This window comes from Microtus oregoni, unplaced genomic scaffold (assembly GCF_018167655.1).
Source record: "Microtus oregoni isolate MIOR12 unplaced genomic scaffold, Mior012 000005F_ref0000423, whole genome shotgun sequence".
Classification (NCBI taxonomy): domain Eukaryota; kingdom Metazoa; phylum Chordata; class Mammalia; order Rodentia; family Cricetidae; genus Microtus; species Microtus oregoni.
The window spans coordinates 22,531,734-22,556,915 of NW_024543064.1; the positions used below are offsets into that span (position 1 = coordinate 22,531,734).

General features: G+C 43.2%; 1 protein-coding gene and 1 non-coding gene across 2 annotated transcripts in view; both read right to left on the reverse strand.

Moving 5' to 3' along the window:
• The window catches only part of Snrnp40 (small nuclear ribonucleoprotein U5 subunit 40), a 31,510-nt gene that overhangs the window by 3,020 nt on the left and 3,308 nt on the right, over positions 1-25,182 (reverse strand). Inside the window, exons 2-8 of the mRNA XM_041652044.1 lie at positions 25,036-25,165; positions 23,221-23,314; positions 19,694-19,859; positions 13,235-13,357; positions 9,548-9,668; positions 5,018-5,100; positions 3,801-3,862 (exon numbers count right to left, since the gene is read on the reverse strand). Coding sequence (XP_041507978.1) covers positions 3,801-3,862; positions 5,018-5,100; positions 9,548-9,668; positions 13,235-13,357; positions 19,694-19,859; positions 23,221-23,314; positions 25,036-25,165 — 779 coding nt within the window. The remainder of the gene's footprint in view (positions 1-3,800; positions 3,863-5,017; positions 5,101-9,547; positions 9,669-13,234; positions 13,358-19,693; positions 19,860-23,220; positions 23,315-25,035; positions 25,166-25,182) is intronic.
• Positions 2,359-2,499, reverse strand: LOC121448967. Its single transcript, XR_005974435.1, has one exon. It is a non-coding gene; the product is annotated as a small nucleolar RNA SNORA48 (small nucleolar RNA).

Below are 25,182 nucleotides of genomic sequence, written 5' to 3' on the forward strand. Positions count from 1 at the left end.
TGCCTGCAGGCCAGAAGATGGCACCAGACCTCATCACAGATGGTTGTGAGCCACCATGTGGTTGTTGGGAATTGAACTCAGGACCTTTGGAAGAGCAGGCAATGCTCTTAACCTCTGAGCCATCTCTCCAGCCCTAAAGTGGGCATTCTTGTATCAAGGATGAACCATGTCCCCATGTCTCTGTCTGTCTGTGTGCGTGTGTTTTTAAGTCTACAGCACGGTTCCCAGCTCACGTACCGTCTCATAGTGCAGGCGCTACATCTACCCTCTAAGTAAACAAGGCTTATTAATTATACCTCACACCCTCATAGTCTAGGCTCAAGAGCAAATGAGTAAAAGCTCTTGAGTAGTTGGGCATATTGGTGCACACCTATAGACCCAGCGCTTGGGAGGAGCAGACAGAAGAAGTCAAAACCATCCTTGGCTACAGCAAATTGTTCTAGACAGGAGGCAGAACCCTACCCTTCTCTGCCTCTTAGCTGGTGCTCATGCCCTCTTTTCTGTCATGCACAAACCACTATCCCTCGTGCCCACCAAGGGCAGAGTGGAAGGCTGACAGCACTGGAATCAGAGAAGCTGGGATGACCTCCAGGGCAGATTCACTAGCTAAGTAATCAGACAACTGTGATGAGGAATCTCTGCCAACCAATTAACTTTAAGAGGAGGGACCAAGTTAGGGTGTGGCTTTCTGGGACCTGGTGCGCCCTCTCTGTGAGGTTTCCTCGCAGCATATCCGAGTTTGGATTTCTTGTTCCTATTTCATGAGTTTGCCCCTTACAATAAATAAATATATAACTGTTCTATCTTTTAGCTACCTTGTTTATTTCTCGAACCAAGATAATTCAACACAACTGCTTCCTTTTTCTTTTATAGTGATGGAGAAAAAGTGAATTTAAAGCTTACTGAGAAAAATAAGAATATATGCAAAGTATCTGGCACACAGAACTAATGACTGCTGTTATTATTATGAGTACATGTGTTATAAAGCTAGAGTCACATGAAATCAGCAGCCTGGCTAGTGTCTGAACAGGGCTGTGGAGGGTTAAGTGCACACAAGGAAGTGATCTATCTGTAGGCAGAAAGGGGAAATCTGCCAAAGCCAGACTCAGCTGGAAAGCGGGTTTCTGAGGTGGATATTATCTCTCAAGTACACAGAAGCTGACAGAAGCCTGGATCTCCAAGGGTTTACTTTAAGGCCTCACTCTTCATGGATGCCAATTACATGCTAAATTTAGAGGGTTCCTTGTCCTCTCCACATTTGGGCATGTCAACATTTGGTAGAAACCAGGTTACTTATGTAATAGAACTGCTTGCTTACTTCAGGCTAACTGTCGAGGTGGACTGTGAAATCCTGCCCAGCCCAACAGAGTGGATAGGCCTTGCTTCTGACCAAGCCATGCATCCTCATGTAAGGAATGGTGAGAAGGAAGGGGAATGAGAGGACACTGTAAAATGGAAAATGTGTGCCGGGCATTGTGGTTCATCATCCCTTTAGTCCTAGCATTTGGGAGGCAGAGGCAGAGGCAGGTGGCTCTCTCCGAGTTCCAGTTCAGCCTGGTCTACAAAGAGAGTTCCAGGACAGCCAGACCTACACAGAGAAACCATGTCTTGAAAAACAAAACAAAGACACAATTCGGGGCTGGAGAGATGTGGGTCAGTGGCTAGAAACACAGGCTGCTCTTCTAGAGGACTAGGGCTTGATTCTTAGCACCCAGATGTGGCTTACAACCATCTCTAATTCCAGATTCAGGGAATCCAACATCCTCTTCTGGTTTCTACAGGCACCTGACATACCAGTGGTCCACAGACATTCATGAAGGCAAGACACCCATATAGGTAGATATGGCTAGATAAATGCTTTAAAAATCTTTCAAAAAAGATAAATAAATCTAAAACAATTAAAAAAAGATACAATTATAAGGGGAAACATACCATCTCTACAGAAAATGATACAAAAATACTAAGAATGCTTTCCACTCTGTGAGAATGCAAACTTCTTGTACTTTTGTTTTTAAAAAGACAGAGTCTCGCTATACTCGCCAGGACAGTCTCAAATTCTGACCCTGGATTAGTCTCCTGAGTGCTGGGTTACAGGCAAGCACCAGGCAAGGCTCCTTGGACTATTTCCTAAGTTTCTGTGTGTCTGTTTTGTTTTGTTTTTTCTTAAAATATTTATTTATTTATTATGTATACAATATTCTGTCTGTATGCCTGAAGGCCAGAAGAGGGCGCCAGACCTCTTTACAGATGGTTGTGAGCCACCATGTGGTTGCTGGGAATTGAACTCAGGACCTTTGGAAGAGCAGGCAATGCTCTTAACCACTGAGCCATCTCTCCAGCCCCTGTTTTGTTTTTTTTGAATGTGCCCTAGGCATGAAACAGCTTTGGCCACTAAGTCAGGCCTCTAGCTAGGATGAACAAAGGACTGCTACCTGCTCTGCCCTGGCTGATGTGGGAACAACACCACCAGGGAGACGTCTCTGCCCATTGCCAGGGGGTAGGGTTAAGTTTTCTTTATCTTAATAATAGAAAATCTCTGAGATTCTTCATGGTAGCTTTTTAAACCTCTGAGACTCAAACCATTAATATAGCACTCTTTCCCTTAGCTATCCACTTGCCCCAAACACCCTGAATACTTGTCCAGTTTTCCTGACATTAAATTTGATCGGGAAAAAAAAATGACTTAAAAATTTCCAAGCATGGCCGGGCGGTGGTGGCGCACGCCTTTAATCCCAGCACTCGGGAGGCAAGGCAGGCGGATCTCTGTGAGTTCGAGACCAGCCTGGTCTACAAGAGCTAGTTCCAGGACAGGCTCCAAAACTACATGAGAAATCCCATCTCGAAAAACAAAAAACCAAAATAAAACAAAACACACAAAAAAGCAAACAAACAAACAAACAAACAAAAAAAAAAGAAAGAAATCCAAACACAAGCCAGATCAGGTGTAGTGGTGCTTTAAACTCAAGTACTTGGGAGGCAGATGCATCTTTGTGAGTTCAAGGGTGGTCTGGTCTACAGAGTAACTTCCAAGACTAAGTAAGAGCTACATATGGAGATCACATTCTGAAAAAACAAAACCAAAGAAGTTTTTAAGCATGTCTCCATAGGGAATCCTAAACTGTGCTGAAAGCTATGAGCCAGGGCAGAACCCTGCTTACATGCCCCTACCACGAGTCTCCAGAGTTCCCACAAGCCCAGTGTCCTTGGCCCTCAGATTCCCTACTCCACCTGATTTCCTCCCAAGTACACATCACCAGGGACAATTAAAAACAACAGCATCTGATGGTGAATTCTCTCCCTTCTCTCCCTCATAACATATGGCCCTGAACCAGTTTAAATTCACATGTAAAAAAGTCCTGGTTTATTAATTTGGCGGAAACATCAGCCCATTTTGCTTAGCAATGCTGGTACTTTCCACTGAGCTCAGATATGACTCTAAATCATCATCCGTACTGGCAGCTATGACCAGATGCTGGGCTGAAACAAAGGCGTGTGGCCAGAGCACTATATAAGCTGCCCCTGAGTTGGTTTTCTTGTATCAAGGGTGACCCGTGTCCATGTCTCTTTCTGTCTGTCTCTGTGCGTGTTTTTAAATCTCCAGGCCCAATTCCCGGCTTGCGTACCGACCTGTAGTGGCACGGAGCTACAGGAGTAGTACTGTAGAGAGTAGAGTGGACGCTGTGCTTTACAGGGCACCCCTTAGTCACGTGGGTAAAGACGCCTGTTGTCTTCACACCCACACTTTAAATGCGAGACCCGAACAGCCACATCATTCTCTACCTTACTCCAGGAGCCCTTACCTGTCCGCTGAGCCAGCAGCTATCTTGCTTCCATCAGGTGACCAAGAACACCGCAGGAGGTTCTGTAAGGAGAGGGATGTACAAGACAGTTAATAGGCCAAACTCCTCTTGCTATACTAGGAGTCAATTGACTTTAAATTTTCTACTAGGCTTTGAGTGTCTCCCCAGAACAAATATCAGCTAATATATTAATCCCTGCTCAGAACAGCATGCTTTGTAATTTTACTTATTCTTCTTTAAATACTTATCTCATTATTCTATGTGTATTATTTTAGGTGTTTGGTCTGCAGGTATGCCTGAGGTATGCCTGGTCACTGAGGAAGCCAGAAGAGGGCATCACATCTCCTGGGAATGGAGTTACAGACAACTGTGAGCTACCAGGCGTTTGCTGGGAGTCAAGCCCTGGTCCTCTGCAACCTCTGCAAGAGCAACCAGTGCTCTTAACTGCTGAGTCAATTCTCCAGCCTGCTTTGTAATTTTATACCACACAAAAAACTAGATGCAGAAATGCTTAACCTACAGTTATTAAGAACAAACCTGGCAACAAAAATTTGTTCTGTCTTTAAACAAAGGCTCCCTTTGCTCCACTTATCTTGATCCTCATTAAAACGTTTTAAAATTTAATCTTTTTTTTTTTAAATTCTTTTGCTTTATCTTGAAGAAAAAAAAACCCAAACCCAACAAAAATAAGATTTGATTTATAGGGTAAAACAATCTCAGTGAACTCTCAAAAGAAAATCATTAATCTCTTTTAAGAAACTCAATGCTAAAAAAAAAAAAAGCAGCTTCCAAAAGAGCTGATCAGATACTTGAGGATTTGAGAAAAATTCTCTTGGACTCAGGCCATCGTGATTACAAGGGGAATGGGTATGAACCCACAGCTCTAACAGCAGGTATCTGGTAACAGCAATGGGAGTCGGGGTCCACAGACACTGATTTACAGGGTTGAGATTCCTAAGGAATAAAAGGCCAGGATGCCCTGTTAGGGAGGGAGGCATTGAAGTCACAAGTCCTACAAACTTTGAGGCAGATGCGGAGCCTGCTCCTGGAAGAGCACAGGGACGCTGAGGCAGAAGAGAGGGCAGCTTCGATGATGATGGTTACCAGACTTCACTCATTCTCAGAGGGCCAACAACTCTTCACCCTTTAGCATCACTAAATAAATGTTTCTTCAGAGCAAATGGACAGGTACCAACCCCGTGGCAGTTGCCACTCACCTTCTCAAAGTTGTGCACATTTCCTTGAAATATCTTCACACATCTTTCTTTGGGAGCAAAGGGCCGGACATCCCAGACACGCACTACAAAGCAAAGCCAAGCCAATCAAACAACAAACATAACTACAAGCCAGCAGCTTCCATGTCAGTAACAAATACTGTCTCCTGGTTAAGGAGGTCCAACATGACATAATACTAATTACTAAGGTTCTTTTTGACTTCTTCCTTTTTTTTTTTTTGAGACAGGATTTTTCTGTTTAACAGCCCTGACTGTCTGGCAATTCACTCTGTAGACCATGCTGGTTTCGAACTCACTGAGATCCGCTGGCCTCTGCCTCCCAAGTGCTGGGGTTAAAGGCGTGTGCCACCACCACCCGGCAGATAAGGCTCTTTCACTCTTCCAGTGGGGTCACCAATGATCATCTTCCTCATTAAGCTGAGGGCACAGAGGAAGGAGAGCCAAGGACATAGAAACTGCAACGATGTAGTTAAATCTTCCTGTGTTTGTCTGCCTTTCACACACACACCCCACAGGCATTTTGGGGGGAGAGTGAGACAGATCATAAAACATACAAAATAAAAAAATATTTTCCAAATGATTCCTCTGCCAATTCAGAATTACATCCAGCAAAGTTTCAATATGACAATGATTTTGTTTAATCTAAAAAATTTTTTTGGAGGCTTGAGAGATGGCTTAGCGGTTAAGAGCACAAATTCTTGCACGGGACCTCAGATCAGTTCCCAGAACCCATATGGTGACTCACAACCAACCACCTGTAACCCCAGTTCCAGGAGAGCCAATGCCCCTGAGGGCACCAGCATGTACAGTTCATACACACACACACACACACACACACACACACACACACACACAGGCAAAACATTCATATACATTAAATAAACTTTTTTGTGTGTGTGTGTATGCAATGTGCGTGCATGCTTAGTGTGCATTCATGCTTGGATACCAGTGGCTAACCTTTTTCTCTTTCTTTCTTTTCTTCCTTTTTTTCGTTTTTGAGACAGGGTCTCATTTTATAGCCTTCCTGGGTCTGGGACTCTCTATGTAGATTACTCAGGCTGATTTTGAACTCCCAGAGATCACCCTGCCTCTGCTTCCCAAGTGCTGGGATTAAAAGTATGAACTACCATGCTCAGTTTTTACCTTATTTTTTGAAACAGGGTTCACTAAGTCTAGCACTCACCGATTGGCCAGTGAGCTCCATCCTAGGGTCACAGATGTCTGGATTTTACATATGTCCTTTATTAACTGGGCCATCTCCCCACTCATAAGAATCTAAACACCACTGACTGCTGTGATGCGCATCTGCAAAGACTCAACCTTTCCTTCAATTTGACGGGTGCTCTGACAGTCTAAACTTGAATAATATAGCAAGAAACCTCCACAATGAGAATCAGGACACACGATACTCTCCTCATGATATCCACATGTCCACCTCCAGGATATAGGAACACCCCCATCCACAGGGCACACAAAACTGCCCCCCAACCCCAGGACATACAATACTGTCCCCAACCTCAGGACATATGAACACTGTCGCCATCCTAAGGTCCTGGGGATTTAATCCAGGCTCTCACATATGCTAGGTGAACGTTCTACCACACATTCTTGCCTTGGAAAACAGAAACTCTGAATCTAATTTTGTAATGGTAATGCCAGGTTAAAATGAGACTATGTCTTGGCTTCCTGTTCTGTAAAACTAAGAAAAACAACAACAAAAACATCAGTTGTTTTTTTTTTTTTTGGATACAGTCTTGTGTAGCCCAAGCTGACCTTGAATATGCAGCTGAGGTAAACTTTATTTTTCTTCCTTTTTAAAAATTATTTATTTTTAGTACATTGGTGTTTTGCCTGCATGTATGTCTGTATTAGGGTGTCAGATTCCCTAGAATTGGTTACAGACAGCTGTGAGCTGCCATGTGGGGAATTGAACCTGGGTCCTCTGGAAGAGCAGCCAGTTCTCTTAACTTCTGAGTCATCTCTCTAGCTCCCTTTTTTTTAAAAATATTTATTTATTTATTTATTTATTAAGCATACAATGTACTGCTGGCAAGGAAGGCACCAGGTCTCATTACAGATAGTTGTGAGCCACCATGTGGTTGCTAGGAATTGAACTTCGGACCTCTGGAAGAGTAGTCAGTGCTCTTACCCTCTGAGCCACCTCTCCAGCCCCTCTTTTTTTTTTTTTCAACACAGAGTTTCTCTTTGTAGACCTGGCTGTCCTTGAACTCAGAGATTTGCCTGCCTCTGCTACTATCACTAGCCTTTAGGTGGATCTCTGTGAGTTAAAGGCCAGCCTGGTCCACAGAGTGAGTTTTAGGACAGGCTCCAAAGTTACAGAGAAACCCTGTCTTAACAAAATAAAACAAACAAACAAACAAACAAATAAATGCTTCATTTGGTGCCTCACATCAGGTGCTATGTGTATTGAGTCTTTCTCTGTCCCACAGCCAGCTCCCAAATCATAACAAAGAGACTTCTTATTAACCATGAAGGCTAGGCTAATACGTTAGGCTTGTTTCTAAGTGGCTTTCATAACTTAACCCACTTCTATTAATCTATGTGCTGCCCCAAAGCTCGATTACCTCATCTAAGCATCATCCTGCTTTCCTGCTTCCTCCTCTTCTGCCATCTCCGCCCTTCTTCCCAGAGTTCCCTTTGCCCGGAAAATCCTGCCTGGCTACAGGCTGTTTAGCATTTTTTAAACCAATCACAGTGACACTTCATCATGGTGTACAGAAAGACTACTGCACAACAGCAAGGGAAAATCCAGCCCTCTACCATTTTACCTACATAGGAATGCCTGAATCCCAGGGAGGAGAAACTCTGTGTGTACAATCGTTCAGACTACACAGGAGCTTTGGGATTAGAGTCCTGGATTCTAGATCACCTCACCTCAACTGTCTTCTAGCTGACAGTGAAATGTCAGCCTCCCTTTGTCCTGGACTTTCATCTAGTCTAATATACACTTCCCTCTAATCCTTCTGTGTGGCTGGAGATTGTGCCCAGGGCTGCATGCATGCTAGACAAGCACTCTCCCACTGATTTATCCCCCAGACTCCTGATCAAAATAATTTTTTTTTTTTTTTTTTTTGGTTTTTCAAGACAGAGTTTCTCTGTGGTTTTGGAGCCAGTCTTGGAACTAGCTCTTGTAGACCAGGCTGGTCTTGAACTCACAGAGATCCGCCTGCCTCTGCCTCTCAAGTGTTGGGATTAAAGGCGTGCGCCACCACCGCCCGGCTGTGATCAAAATATTTTTTAAAATATTTATTTATTACGTATACAATATTCTGTCTGTGTGTGTATGCCTGCAGGCCAGAAGAGGGCACCAGACCCCATTACAGATGGTTGTGAGCCACCATGTGGTTGCTGGGAATTGAACTCAGGACCTTTGAAAGAGCAGGCAATGCTCTTAACCTCTGAGCCATCTCTCCAGCCCCTGATCAAAATATTTTTAACAGCCGGGCGGTGGTGGCGCACGCCTTTAATCCCAGCACTCGGGAGGCAGAAGCAGGCGGATCTCTGTGAGTTCGAGGGCAGCCTGGTCTACAAGAGCTAGTTCCAGGACAGGAACCAAAAGCTACGGAGAAACCCTGTCTCGAAAAATCAAAAAAAAAAAAAAAAATTTTTTTAACAGCTTTATTTATCTAGTGTGTGCAGGTGAGGGAAGGAGATTGAGCGAATAAGTGAGGGAGCGCACGTGCTGTGGGATGCATATGAAAGTCTGAGGACAACTATGGGAACTGACACTCTCCTTCTTCCCCGCACCCCAAGACAGGGTTTCTCTTTGTAGCCCTGGCTGTCCTCAAACTCTGAGATCAGCCTGCCTCTGCCTCCCAAGTGCTGGGTTAAAGGTATGTGCCACCACTGCCCAGCTGACTCTTTCCTTTCAGTACGGAGTCCTAGGAGCAAGCTCAAATAATCTAGTCTAAACATAGGTAGCTTAATTAGCTGAGCTATATCACCACTTCCCAATACACATTACTTAATACTAACTCCTGTGGTGATATTTTGTCTGTGGTCTGACAGCTTTCTGAAGATCAGAATGTGGAGCTAGTCATACTAGTTAGCCGTAGAGGCCAGGCAGTGCCCAGCACACACCTTTAACCCAGAGGGAGCTCTGTGAGTTCAAGGCCACCCTGGGCTACACAGGATTGAATCTGTCTAAAAGAGAAACAGAGCTCAAATAAAGGGGATCCCAGCACTTGGGAGATGGAGACAGGAAGGGAAATGGCTGGGCAGAGAGAGGAATATAAGGTGGGAAGAGATAGGAGTTCAGAGTATTCAGTCCGAGGATTTGTAGAGGCAGGATCTTGCCCCCTTCGGTCTGAGGATTCAGCGGTAAAGTCTCTCTAGTGGCTGGCTCCGTTACTTCTCTGATTTTTCTTTACGCTGATATCTGACTCCAGATTTTTATTATTAAGACTAATTAGAATCTGTGCTACAACCCCCACCCCCACTTTTACGGTCAACAGACACTAGTCCCAGAATATCTTTGTTCTCCAAAGTTACCTGTATTGTCCATTGCATTGGACAAGAGATAAGATCCCTCAGAACTTAAACTCAAGCCAGTTACAGAATCTGCATGGCCTCTCATGGTGTAGGTTAATTTGTTTTGACGCAGGTCCCAAACCTGTAACAACACAAAACTGCACTCAGGATTCAAACTGAAAACTAGCAGAGAAATGCCAGGTGTGGTGGCAGAAGCAGGCAGATCTTTGTGGGTTCAAGGCCAGTCTGGTCTACAGAGCCAGTTCCAGCACAAATAAGGTCACAGCAACAAGCAAATGAAAAAGCCAAACACATCAGAGTCTAGAGAGATGACACAGAGATTAAGAGTATTTGTTGTTCTTGTGTAAGATCTGGGTTTGGTTTCCAGCATTTACATGGTGGTTCACAACTGTAATTCTAGCTGCAGGGGAACAAGTGCCCCCTTCTGACCGCTGGCACCTGGCACACATGTGCTGCACATATATGTGCACATGCAAGCAAAATACTCATACACATCAAATAAAGTGAAAAATAAAAAAATAAAAAGAAAGAAAAATAACTATATAAACCAGATGACAGGCTTACTGGTCTATGTCTAATTTGAGTACTCAGGAGGCAGATGAGGAAGGATTTTAAACCCGAGGTCAGCTTGAATAACAGAGTTCTAGACTAACTTGGCTATGAGACCATCTCAAAAAAATCATAAAGGCCAGGCGGTGGTGGTACATGACTTTATTCCCAGAACTCGGGAGGCAGAGGCAGACAGATCTCTGAGTTTGAGGCCAGCATGGTCTACAGGATGAGTTTTAGGGCAGCCAGGACTATACAAAGTAACCCTATCTTAGAAAGAAAGAAAGAAAGAAAGAAAGAGAGCCAACGGCACCCCTGAATTTTAGCACTTGGGAGGAGAAGCAGGAAGATCAGAAGTTTAAAGATACCCTTAGCTATATAGTGCATTTGAAGCCAGAGGTCTCAAAACTAAAAATTAAAAAAAAAAGTAGACAAAGCTAATTACAGTGATGTATGTATATGAGAACATCACTAGAGACAGGCAGGATTGCTGCAAGTGCCAGGCCAAGCAGGGACACAAACAAAACAAAATGAAAACAAAGCCCAAGATCATATATAGTAAACACGAAACTGGAAAACAGTTAAGATTTTTCATCTTATGTTATAATATGTATATAGAAACAATGCGTATGTACTTACGTATGTATGTAGGTATGTATGTATGTTTAGAAAAAAGAAAATGAAAAGCGTATTTATGCAAAGAGCCCTTTGAGCCTCCTCTGGAAGACAAACACAAGAGTATCTGTCTAGGAGTTCTGCCCTTTGTTGTTTGTTCATCGTTCAAGTTCAAGTCCAGAGCTTTGAGTGCTACCATTGATGACATCACCAGCATATTTTCTGTCCCTTTGTCTTTTATACTTTTAGTAATGCTAGAGATTGAACGTAGGGCCTCAAGCACACTAGGTAAGTGCTCTGCCGTTCTGAAAGATTACAAATAGGAATGTTTTGAATATGCCTGGTACATGGCAGGCTCTAAATACTATTGAGCAAGTTCCTAAAAATAACTCTAAAGCCAAAATATAAAAAATTTACATAATAGGCGATTAAGCAAATATGTAATAATAAACATTATCAGGAACAGAAATAGTCTGGATGTCAAAAGGAAAAAGATTAGCAATTTTGTGAAAGTCACTGGTATTATAAAAAACTTCATTTAATACTGCCATGTAATTTTTCTAAATAAATAAAATATCTGATGTCCTCTAAAGCATGGCATTTTTTAATATTCAGAAAGGAGTTAGGTGCATGCACTGATGTGAAAATTTGAATACTAGGGCTGGAGAAGTGGCTTGGTGGTTAAGAGAACTTCCTGCTCCAGAGTAGCTGATGCATAGTAACCTTGTTCACCCACAGTGGGTGGCTAACAACTAACATTAACTCAGCTCCAAGGGACCAGACACCCTCTTCTGCCTCCTAAAGGATGTACACACATGCCCCTAAGAACAAAACAAAACAAAACCCCACTTTGAATGGATCAGATACTCTCTTCTGCTTCCTAAAGGATGTTATATACACACACACACACCTTAAAAAACCCCACTTTGAATGTCTAAATACATGCCTACAATGCCAGCATTCAGAAAATTAAGATGGAAGGATGATAAGTTTGAGAACCTACCGCCCAAACAAACAAAACAAGCCAGGTGTGGTGGTACACACCTTTAATCTCAGCATCAGGAGGCAGAGGAATACCTGTGAGTTCAAGGTCAACCAGAGCTACATATACAAAACAAGAGAACTCCAAACCAAGACTTATTTTAGAAAAATGAAGGCTGCAGGGTTATGAGAATCAGGACACTTTCCAAAAACATAGGAAAGAATATTTTAGAATACAGAGCTAAATTTAACTACAGTATTCATGGGGCTATATTTATGTTTCTCATATCTGAGATAAGTTCAAATTTCAGAGTAAAACTGGTATATATTAACATACAATGGCTAGGATTTATTCTCTGCAGAGACCCCGCCCTAAGAGGAGGGATCATACACGCCTCTGAGAAGACAGTAAACTACACTACACAGGGACCAGGTAGACCTTCGGACTACATTGCACTGTGATGCACAGAAGGCCCAGCAGCAGCATCCAGACTGTTTGTGTTAAGAACCCTTCTTTCGGTCTGTCTGACCTGTGGTGAAGACAGGAGAATCAAATTCTCACAATTAAAAAGAAGTTAGTTCCCCAAAAGCTACACACTCATATGTCCCCAACATCCTGGAAAAGGAGCTACAGGACAAAGAGTTCAATGGTTGATAGACATCGGAGATGGGGCTTGGCACAGAGGGCAGCTCTGGGTGGCAGCGGGTGGCTGTCAGCAGCACGACCTCTGCTCTGGAAAGCACTGTACTAACTGTTAAGAGTGATGAAGCTGGCTGGGGGGTGTTGGTGAAGGCCTTCAATCCCAGCACTCGGGAGGCAGAGGCAGGCGGATTTCTGTGAGTTAAAGGCCAGCCTGGTCTACAGAGAGAGTTCCAGGACAGACTCCAAAGCTACAGAGAAACCCTGTCTCATTAAAGCAAAAAGCTAAAAACAATCGTCAGTGTCTTCTGTTGGGTGAGAAGGTTCAGCAGATAAATGTATTTGCTACCAAGACCAACAGCATGAGTTCAACCCCTGGGACTCATAGGACAGGAGAGAACTGATTGCAAATTCTTTTCTGACCTCCACTCACAGAAATAAATGTAATTAAAAATGAATAAACAAATACCTAGTCAGGGCCTAACTACACTCTGTATTCTTTATTTGAGAAAGGGTCTGTGTGTAGCTCCAACTGTCCTGGAACTGACTCTATAGACCAGGCTGGCCTTGAACTCATAGTGATTTGCCTGTCTCTGCCTCCAGAGTGCTGGGATTAAAGTCGTATGCCACCAAACCTGGCCATATTCTGTATTTTCACAGCTCCCCTCTACCCATGGATTGCATATATCCATCTGGCCCTTGATGGCATTTATATGAGCCGATATATATTTATATGTAACCTTTGATTTAGGAAGTAATCAGAAAAAGACAAAAAAAAGTAAGTTTCAGGTCACTATCTTCTTTTTAGTTGGCATTAAGTGCCAATCTTGTACAATCTCAAAACATGTAGAAAGATTAGCTTCTGATACACGAATGGTAAATATAAATATAAACAACCATACCTTGATATCATTGTCTATTCCACCAGAGATAATCTGATCGCTTGTGTCATTGAAGGTCACAGCCAGCACCTGGTAAGTGTTCTGAAATGTCTGGATAGCTGCTTTCTTGCGGATGTCCCACAGCTGAAGAAAACAGGCAGCATCAGTAACATCCTTCTCAGGAGCAATCACACAGAACACCCCCACACCTACCGTCAAAGCAAAGGAAACACCGGGCTCTTGCTACTGCTCAGCAGTTCAGCTATTCCCCACCTCAAACTTGCTCACTCAAACTCCAAGTTTAGGGCATCAAATTACGAAACAGCTGAGTTTGCCTACAAGGCTACACACCTGTTGATAAGCTTTAAAATAAACAGGATGGGGTTGGAGAGATGGCTCAGTGACTAGAGTACTGGTCGCAAGCCTGATGACCTGAATGACAGCAGAGAACTGACTCCCCATGCTGTCCTCTGGCCTCCACATGCTCATCACGGTGTGCACATAAACAAACAGGTGAAATTTAAAAAAGGAAGGAAGGTGCCAGCGAGATGACTCAATTGATCAAGTATCTGCTAGATACCTGAGTACCTAGTTCAGATAGATCCCCAGCACCCACGAAAAAACTGGCACAGCATATGCCAGTTTACCTACAAGTCTAGTGCTGGGGAGGAGGAGCCTGGCTTACATAGTGATTTCCAGGACTGTCAAGGCTACATAGAGAGCCTGTTTCAAAAAGTAAATAGAATAAAAAAAAAAATCAAAGCAAAACCAAAAGCCACAAACAAAACACTGTTGCTCATTAGAATAATGATATTTTTTAGGGACAGGGCCTCACTATATAGCTCTAGTTACCCTGGAACTCGCCATGTAACCCAGGCTGCCATGCCTACAATCTCAGCATCCAGGAGGCTGAGGTAGGCAGATCACTTTCAATTTCAGGCTGGTCTGTACTACACAGTAAGTCCCTGACTGGAAACCAATCAACGCACCAACCAACCCCAACAAAAAGAGCCAGGCACTGTAGCACACATCAGGAGATCAGCTTGGCAACATGGTAAGACTCAAGTCTCAAAACACACACCTGAAATTCCAGCATCCAGGAGGCTTAGACAGGAGGCACAAAAGTTCTGAGAAGAGGCTTGTCTACACTGGAGGTCTGTGTCTCAAAAAACTAAACCAAAAAAACCCCCCATGAGTTCTTTATCTTCCTGATTCCCCCGCAACAAGCACCATGACCACAGAAATGTAGCACCACATTCATCTGCGAAAAAAAGTACATGTTGTAGTGTGTGCCTGTGATGTACAGTCATAGTATGTGTGTAGTGTGTGCCTGTGATGTACAGTCATGTATGTGTATAGTGTGCGCCTGTGATGTACAGTCATGTACGTGTGTAGTGTGCGCCTGTGATGTACAGTCATGTATGTGTGATATAAAAATCTTATGAATGTGGTTGTGGGAGTTGAAGGCTAACATGTGCCTCCTCCCCCTTACATATTGAAGTGGGGTGTGGAATATTTCTTTACACTGTGTGAATATATGTCACTGTGATTCGTTTAATAAAGAAGGTGACTGGTCAATAGCTGGACAGGATAAGGTTAGGGGGAGAGCCAAACAGAATGATGGGAAGAAGAGCGGAGTTGGCGGAGTCAGGAGTCACCACCATATGCAGAGAGAACCAAGAAGAGCACTAAGCTACGTGGTGAAGTGTAGATAAGAAATATGGGTTAAGATGTGAGGAAAAGAATGGGTTAAAATAATTGTAAGTTAGCTAGTAACAAGCCTGAGCTACTGGCCAAGCATTTATAATGAATATTAAGTCACTTCCACCTACAGTGGGGTCTCTAACTAAACCTGGAGTTTGTCATTTCAGCTAGTCTCACTAGCCAGCTTGTTCCATGGATTCCCTGTCTCTACTGCCAGTGCACTAGGATTACAGTAGGCCACCAGGCCCACCATCTTTTTCACTTGGGTAGTAGGTACTTTTTTTTTTTTTTGGTTTTTCGAGACAGGGTTTCTCTGTGGTTTTGGAGCCTGTCCTGGAACTAGCTCTTGTAGACCAGGCTTGGTCTCGAACTCACAGAGATCCGCCTGCCTCTGCCTCTCAAGTGCTGGGATTAAAGGCATGCGCCACCACCGCCCAGCTTCACTTGGGTAGTAGGGAATCTAAACTCTGGTCCCCATGCTTGGACAAAAAGCACTTTACCCCTGCCTGAAAAAAATGAGACTGTTTTACCACGTGGCATTAATGTTAAGTTAAATTGGTACACTGTAGTGTACTTGAGGAAAGTGGACTCCAGGAGAGGAGAGGTTCTCTTTTGTCTCCTTCAAACCCTAGTCCAGGATCAAGCTGGCTCTGTAACAGGGAGACAGGGAAACAGCAGCAGCTAAGGGACTTAAATCCCATGCCTTTGAGAACTGCTAGAAGGTAACCAGTTCCAAAAGAGTCACTATGATCCCACGACACAAAAGTGCCTGCAGTGGGAGTGAGAAGCCAGGGAGAAAGCTCAGTGTGGCACTCCGGCAGAGTGCCTCTACTTCCCCAGCTGATTTCTGCTGGGTGGTTTTTTGTTTGTTTTTTCCCCAAGACAAGGTTTCTCTATTATAGCCCTAGCTGTACTGCAACTAGCTCTTGTAGACCAGGATGGCCTTGCACTCAGAGATCATCTGCCTCTGCCTCCCAAGTGCTGGGATTAAAGGCGTGTGCCACCAATGCCTTGCTTCTGCTGGGTGTTTGTGTGAACTCTGATTTGATACTGTTACCTTTGTCTGCTTTCTCAAGCAGGCTACTTCTGGCATCTCTGCTGCCCATTAGAAACTAATTTGAGGATGTTTTGCTATTTGCACTACTTTCTATTTGTTCTTTTATACTTGCTTGCTCTGTGCTTAATAAATTCACTCATTCAAAACCAAGGTATAGCTGCCATAGATCACTCTCCACACTGCACAGAAAAGTAGCCCAGGCTGGCCTCAAATTTGAGACTTCCCCCAGACACTGAGATTGTAGCTTGTCTCATTTTTATTTGTAGGGAATGTCCAGAGACACAGACAGCCTAGAAGCTGCCAGGGGCTGGAATATAGGAAGGAAACAAGAATGACTTCACTGGTTTCTTTGGGCATGAGGAGATGTCTGGGTATCAAAGTCACTTTAATTTTGATTTATTTAAGTGACAGAGCCTGAACCAAGGACCCTGTGCATGCTAGGCAAGGGTAACACTGAGTTACAGCCCCTGTCTAGCTTTTTAAGATTTCAGTGGTGAATTTAGATTTTATCTTAAGTAAAAGAATCTACAGGAGAGTCACCTGAGCAAAGGGTGCTTCCCTTTTCTTTTTAAACAGACACTAGCTGAGCAACCTCCAGAACACACCCAGACATCCCACCTACCCCTGCTCAGGGACATTACAGGTGCAGTTCACTCTCTCCTTCGGCCCCGAGGACACAGGCCTTCACCTGGACACTTCCAGATCTGGAAGCCAAGGCCTTGATAATTCAGCTTCCACATATACGATGAAACTTTGTCTCAACAGATAATCTTTACACAGATCAAAACAATCTTTGTCCCTTATTTTTGAGGCAGAGATTCACTATTTAGCCCAGGCTAGTCTGAAACTCACCATTTTCTTGCCTCAGCCTCCTGTGGACTGGGATTACAGGCGTGTGCCTCAACGCTTGGCGCCAATCTAAAAAGGTATGGTAGCCACTTAAAGCTTGATTAAAATAATTAAAAAATTTTTGAAATAATCACAAACTTCCTGAACAGTTGGAAAAGAATTTTTTCTTTTTCCCTAAAATCATTTTAGACTGAGTGCTGACTAGTGCCTCATCTCCCCAGCACCTCCTAATGTTTGTCCACACAGATGTTTCCTTGGCGCACCATCAACAGGAAGAAACCACCAAGACTCGTGTTTGCCAAGGCACTCAAACACCACTCAAGCTTAACCACTACCCACTGATCCTTTTCAAAAAGACACCAAAATTCAGTTTGGAATTCTGTGTTAAATTTGTCATGTCTTTTTAGTCTCTTTCAGATTTTGCTTGAGCTCTGTGACCCTGGCACTTGTAAAAACCACAGGAATGCTTCTCTCTGCGCTTGCATTTGTCTGGCATTGCATCAGCGAGACTGAAGGTTTATCTTTGGTAGGGGTATCACAGAAATAGTAACATCAGGCACTAGCGAACAGCTCACAATTCTGTCTCATTACTGATAACATTCAGTTGCAGCATTTGCCCAGAAATTTTTGTACAAGATGTTCTAAGCGCATCTTAAAGTACTTTTCTGGACCAGGCCTAATGTAAGAGCCTTAGCTTTGTTTAGTGGCAAATGATATTTAAAGACCAAGACATAATTAAAAATAAATAAATAAATAAATAAACAAATAGATAAATAAATAAATAAATAAATGTCAGGTGTGGTGGCGCTTGCCTTTAATCCCAGCACCCAGAAAGCAGAGGCAGGTGGATCTGAGTTCCAGGCCAGTCTGGCCTACAAGAGAGTTCCAGGACAGTGAAGGCGACACAGAGAAACTTTGTTTCAAAAAACAAGATATGAAGCTGGGATATGGCTTAGAGCTGAGCACTTCCCTAGCATGCTTGATGCCCTGAGTGATTCCCGGTAGATCAAATAGGGTTTTCTAAGCCTTCTCAGTATAAAGCTATGCAATATGTGTAAATTTCAGAACATAAATGCCTGTAAACACACAGATCCCCTCTCCCCGCTTTTGTGTTTTTGAAACAAAGTCTGATGTATCCTAGGCTGGCCTCAAATTGGCCAAGTACCTGATGATGACCTACAATTCTGATCCTTCTATGTTCATCTCCCACATGCTAGGGATTACCTGGTTTATGTTGTGCAGGGAACACATGGTGGGCAAGCCCCACACCAACTGCAGTATATCCCTAGTCCCATGTCCACTCCCGCAACATACCAAGTGATATTGAATCACTCAAGTTCTGCATCTTACCCAAAATGTTTTTCCTGAAATAAGGACTTAGTTTAGATTATCAGCTTATAAATCAAAAATGAGAGCTCACACCGATTCTTCTTATCTGAACCCAGCATTACAAGACTCGTTTAGTTTTCTCCCCATTTTTGTGTTGAAAACTCCATTTTCACGAGAGTAAGAAATCTTATGATACTAAATACTTTTACTTAGTTGCTTAGGCTCCCTATAACTGATTTTCCAAATTATCTTTAATCCTTTACCTTCGTGGGTATTTTCCTTCCTTCCATTGTGCTCTCACCCCCATTTTGGTTGGCCTTATGAGTGTATGAGTATGAACATGGTATAAGGATATACATGTACGGGGGCTGGAGAGATGGCTCAGTGGTTAAGAGCATTGCCTGCTCTCCCAAAGGTCCTGAGTTCAATTCCCAGCAACCACATGGTGGCTCACAACCATCTGTAAAGAGGTCTGGCGCCCTCTTCTGGCCTTCAGGCATACAGACATAATAAATAAATTAAAAAAAAAAGATATACATGTACAAAAGTCTCACAATGAAACGCACGAATCAGTTCATACTATGAAGCATGCCTTGGGGATCACTTGATTGATGTATTTAGTTTTTTGTCTTGAAATAGAGTCTTGCTAGGCAGCTCAGGCCATTCTCTGAATTCAACAATGCTCTGGGAATTTTTATTGTTATTATCTGTCTTTTGAGATTGTCTCACTACACAGCCAAGGTTGGCCAGAACACCGGCTCTACTGTGGGTGTTTTTAGTAGGTTCTTCAGGTGATCTTAACACAGATAGCTCGGAAATCATCACACTAAATGATCTGTAAGATCCCATCCTAGGCCACTGAGAGCATTTGCTGAGCTTCTTAGACATCTGCGACTTCACAGCAACCTTGTAAGACTCTTATACTACTGTCACAATTCGAAAGGTTAAGAAAATGCACCAGGTAGTGGTGGCACACGAGGCCAGCCTGGTTCACTAAGGGAGTTCCAGGACAACCAGGGCTATACAGAGAAACCTTTTCTCAAAGTAAAAAAAAAAAAAAAAAAAAAAAGATTAAGGAAGCGAAGCTCAGAGATTGAACTGCTCAAAGACACACAATCCGTAGCTGAGCCATGAATCAAATCCTCGCCGTCCATTAATTCCAAGTAGCAGTACATTCTATGGTTCTAATAGAATTTTGTAGGGCATTATTTCAACTGGTAAAATTCGAGGGGGCTGGAGAGATGGCTCAAGTGGTTAAGAGCATTGCCTGCTCTTCCAAAGGTCCTGAGTTCAATTCCCAGCAACCACATGGTGGCTCATAACCATCTGTAATGAGGTCTGGTGCCCTCTTCTGGCCTGCAGATATACTACACACAGACAGAATATTGTGTACATAATAAATAAATAAATATTTAAAAAAAAATTCGAAGTATGCTTTGGAAAATGAGTTAAAACTAAGAGAAGAGCACAATATCGGTAGAAAGACAGGCTAGAGTTTACATCATGCCAACTCAACTGCAGCACAGACAGACAATACCTACCTTAACTGTGCCGTCATCGCTGCCAGTGCAGACGAGCTGGGGGCCCCGCCGGGCTGGGTAACAGGAGTTCACAAAGGACGTATGCCCCTTCAGCCTCTTCACCCTCTCGCCTGTTTCACTATCCCACACAGCCACCGTCTTATCTGTCGATGCTGAGAAGAGCATGCTAGAAGAACATAATAGATATGAGACAAACGCTAGGGGCTGGAGACAGCTCAGTGGTTAAGAGCACGGGCTGCTCTTCCAGAGGACCTGGGTGTGATTCCCAGCACCCAGATAAAGGCCCACAACGAGCTCTAACTCTATTTCCAGAGGATCTGATGCCTCTTTTGGTCTCCACAGGTACTACATGCATGTGGTACACAGACACACAGGCAAAATAACATAAATAAACAAGATAAATCTCAAAAAAGGAAAAAAAGGGGGGGGGTATGACAAAAATCTCTTTCTCACTTGCCAAAATGCGTCAGATTTGTCCCGAACACTGCCTGCTGCACTGTGAATTTAGCTCATGAACCCAGGGTGCCTCCCTCGTCCTGCTGTTGGCAATTCTATTCACCTTCTGGATTCACAATCAGGTTGATCCACACTACACAACCAATATAGCAGCTTTTTCAATCAATCTTTTCCTTCTTTGTGATATACCTGGATACCAAACCCTCTCACACAGAAGTATTTAAGTTCTTCCTGCTGAGGTGGAGGAGAGGCTGATTGTAAAAATTCTAGATTTAAGAGCTGAGTAATTCCAACGCTTTGCTCTGTCTCTGGGAATGATTTCTAAGTTAAACTTGATCTTATAATGCCCTCTTTTCCCTTTGATACAGGGCGGTGTTATGTAGACCAAGCAGGTCTTGAACTCAAGATACTCCTGCTCTATCACTGCCCGAGAACTGAGATTGGAGCACGTGCAACAGTGCCCATGATAATGCTGAAGAAAAATTCTACTTTATGCAAACAGGCGTGGAGCTTACACGTTCATGTCATATATGTGCGATGTTCAGAGGGCAGAAGAGGGAGCACTGGATGCTCTGCAGCCAAAGTTACTGAGAGCCACTGGCCAGAATGTGGACACTGGGAGCTGAACCTGGGTCCTCTGTAAGATCAGCAAGTGCTCTGTGATGATTTGAATGAAAATGGTTCCCACAGGCTCATAAGGAATGGCAGTATTAGGAGGCGTGGCCTTGTTGGAGTAAGTGTGTCACGGGGTGGGCTTTGAAGTTTTATATGCTCAAACCAGGTTCAGGATCATTCTCTCTTTCTGCTGCCTGCTGACCTAGATGTAGAACTCTCAGACACCTCTCCAGCACCGTGTCTGCCCCTGTGGCCACCACAACAGTAATGGACTAAATCTCTGAACTGTAAGCCAGCCCCAATTAAACGTTTCCCTTTATAGAGTTGTTATGGTTGTTGGGCAATGGTGGTGCACACCTTTAATCCCAGGACTCAGGTGGCAGAGGCAGAGGCAGAGGCAGTTTGAGCCCAGTCTGATCTACCTACAGTCCCTTGTAATGCTTTCTTAATTTAAAATGTTAATGATGAAACACTAAAATTTGAGAACAGAAATGTAAAACAAGCCAGGTGCAGTGCCATATATCTATAATATCAATTATTCAGGAGCTGAGGCAGGAGGACTGCAAATTCAAACTCAGCCTGAATAAATTACCAAGATTCAAAGAAAACAAAACAGGGTCTTTGGAGATGGCTTATCTGTTACAAGAACCAGAGTTCAAAGCCCCATGTAAAACACTGAATATGTCCATGCATACCTGTAACCCCAGCTCTTTGGTGGGGCAGAGACAGGAGGATCATTGGGGTTTGCTGCTCACCAGCCTAGCTCTAGACTCAGTGAGAGACCTTGTCTCAAGATACTAAAATACAGGGTGGGAGGAGGGGGAGGGACATGGGAGGCTGGGAGGAGGCTGAAAATTTTTTTTCCTTTTCTCAATAAAAAAAAAAAAAAATTAAAAAAAAAAGATACTAAAATACAGATTAAAGCAGACACCCGATGTTCCTCTTTGTCCTCAAATGGACACACACACAGGCACTTCACCCCTAAAATGATACCATATACAATTACTATAATGTATTTCTTAGAATACAGGGATATAAACAAGTGACAATAAAACATCTTGAAAAAGAAGAAAGAAGGAACGATTATGGCAGGATGAGATTGCTCAGAGAGTAAAGGTGTCCACTGCCAAGTCTGCTCGGTGATGACCCACAATATAGAAAAAACCGACGCCCAAAAGCTGGCTGCTGACCTCAACAACTGTGTCACATGTAGTCATAATACACTATTTAAAATGTAATTAAAGAAAAAAAGAAAATTAGCTTGGTTCAATCTTCAGTGCCATAAAAAAGAAAGCTATCAAAATATGTAACAATAAGATTGACTTGGTGTAACTAAATATCTGTAGCACACACACACACACACACACATATCCTAAAATTACACAATATTAATTTTTATAACATTTGGTAGGTTAAAGCAAAAAAAAAGTCAGTAGACAAGATTGTAAGCTTAGTTTACATTATGGATATGCTAAAACTCAACAATTTTGGTAGAAAAGGACTTTAGCAAAGCATATAACAAACAGTAATTGGAGAGGTAAAAATATGAGTACTTTTTCCATCTACTTGCCTTTTTTGTTTGTGTTTTTAACATAGCTTATTACTTTCCTGTGAGATCTCTTAGCAAATACAGGCACTTGCCTGACTCCAAAATCCATATAAAGGCAAACAAGGAAAACTAGCTCCACAAAGCTGTCCTGACCCCTACACACGTACCCCTCACAGAAACATCACGTGCACACACAATAACAGGTAAATTTTTTTTTCTTTTCTTTCTTTCTTCCTTCCTTTTTTTTTTTTTTTTTGGAATGAGACAGGACCTTACTATGTAGCTCTGGCTGCCCTGGAAATCACTATGTAGAGCAGCTGGCCTTGAACTTAGAGATCTGCCTGCCTTTGCCTCCTGAAAGCTGGCACATGCTACTATCCCTGCAATAAAAATTTTAAAGAGCCAATTTCAAATTACACTTGCCTTATGGCAGTGGTGGTGTAATGCCTTTAGTCCTAGCACTTGGAGGAAGAGGCAGGTAGATCTCCATGAGTTTGAGGCCAGCTTGGTCTACAGTGATATTTCCAGGACAGCCAGGGCTACACACACACACACACACACACACACACACACACCCTGTCTGAAAAAACAAACACCCTCCCTCCCCCAAAATTGGCTTTACGTCTTATAAAAACAAAAAACCCCACTGGTCTGAGTACTGGCATATTACAAGATAAACGATGATGAGCTTTCAATGGTCTACTGCATTGTCCATGAAGGCCTTAAAATTGTGATCCTCCTACCTCAGCTTCCTCAGTGCTGATGTTATGGGAGTACACCAAACGCCTCACCAAAACGTAGCAGTTTTTGACTGGATCTCCCAAGAGATGAAACTCAGGGCTGAAGGGTAAAGACATTAAGCAGTAGTATGGGAAGCCATCGTCAACCTATTATGCAGAACACTCACCTGCCATCTGTGTTATAATGCAGTTCCATCACTGCGCCACTGTGTCCCTTCAATGTAGCATAGTTATCACAGTCACCATAGACATTCCACAATACTGTTAAGAGGAAAAAAAAACCCATCACCAGGCAGAGAATGGCTAATATAAAATAATCAGAAAAATACTTCTGAAATTATAAGACCATAGAACAACACTGGCTCTACCAATGAGACCAAATCTCGCTACGCTAAAATTGCTGTGTGCATGCGGTCACTCAGGTATGTATGTGCATGAGTGCACACGTATGGAATGCCGAGGACAACTGTGGCTGCTGTTGATTAGGCATCATCTACCTTTTCCCTTTTGAGACAGACTCTCTTCACGCCCAGGAACTTGCCTAGCAGACTAGGCTGGCCAGCTGATGGGCCCCAGGGGTCCACACCTGTCTACCGCCGAGGATGAAAGCACAACCACGCTACCTGGCTTTCTACTACCCTGCTCTGTATGAGTTCTGCAAACTGAACTCAGGTCCTAACTGACTGAGCTTTGTTTTCTCAGCCTTAACTTATTAGACAAGATTTGTTTATTTTTATTTCATGTGTTTGAGTGTTTTGCCTACAAATATGTATATGCATCGTATGCATGCCTGCCTATGAAGGCCAGAAGAGGGAGCTGGATCCTGGGGATTTGAAGTTAGAGATGGCTTTGAGCTGCCACGTAGTTACTGGGAACCGAACTTGAGCCCTCTACAAGAGCAATAACTACACTTAACTGCTGAAATATCTTTCCAAAACCCTCAGGTTTAATTTTTAAAAAGTTAGTACTTTTTCTTATATGCTCAGAGTCTGCAGACAGCCTGAAAAAGGAATCATTGAGCTATATCACCTCAGCTTCATTTTTCTATTTATTTTTTTTAAAAAGGTTTATTATTTATTGATGTGTCTGGAAGTGTGCATGCTAAGACACCATCAGAGGTCTGAAGAGAGCACTGGATCCCCTGAACCTGTATTATAGGAGTTACGAGCCACTTGATGTGGCTGGGAACTGAACTCAGGTCCTCTGGAAGAGCAGCAGTGCTCTTTTCGCCTTTTTTTCCCCCAAGACACGGTTTTTGTGTTCCCTGACTGTTCTGGAACTCACTCTGTAGACCAGGGTGGCCTCAAATTCAAAGATCTACCTACCTCTGCGTCCTGAGTGCCGGGACTAAAGGCACGGCCACTCCCTGCTAACAAATGTTCTTAACTGGTGAGCCATCTCTCCAGATTGTACTTGTTTTTTTCAAACATGGGCATTCCTAATGAGTGGCTGAGAACCTGGTAGCAGATGATTTAAGTGAGTCACCACTTGAGGATCCAATCTTTCTCCCTCATACACTAGGATCCTGGGTATGGATTAAGGTCTCATGTTTTTATGAGTAGAGAAGTTCTCTTTCCTCTTAACTTTCAGGCCTGTAATCCCAACACTTGGGAGGCGGAGGCAGGAGGATTAGAAGTTCCAAATTTATTCTCACTACGTAGCCAATTTGAGGACAGCTGGGGCTACACGAGAGTAATGGAGGAGGGAGAAGAGAGAGACTATATAACTCCAACCAAAGCAATCTACTTTCCAATTAGCAGCATGTTTCTTCTTATTTACCATATGGACCTACATACGGCTTGACCTGAATGACTGCTCAATATTTTGACACCTGTTTTAGCATGCTATCACTATAATTTAACTTGCATATTTAGACTGATGCTTGATGCCTTACATAGCACCCAAAATTAAAAACAACAACAACAACAACAAAACATTATTTAGAGAGAACAGTAACTCCAGAGTCAAAAGCTGTGCCTTACATATGAGTCGGTCAAATCCTGACGATGCCAAGGTGGATCCATTGGGGTGAAACTTGCAGCAGTACACTTCTCCTTCGTGTCCCGAGAGCAGCATGATTGGGGCTTGCAGGGACGAACACCTCGGAGGCCCCTAAACCAAAGACAAGT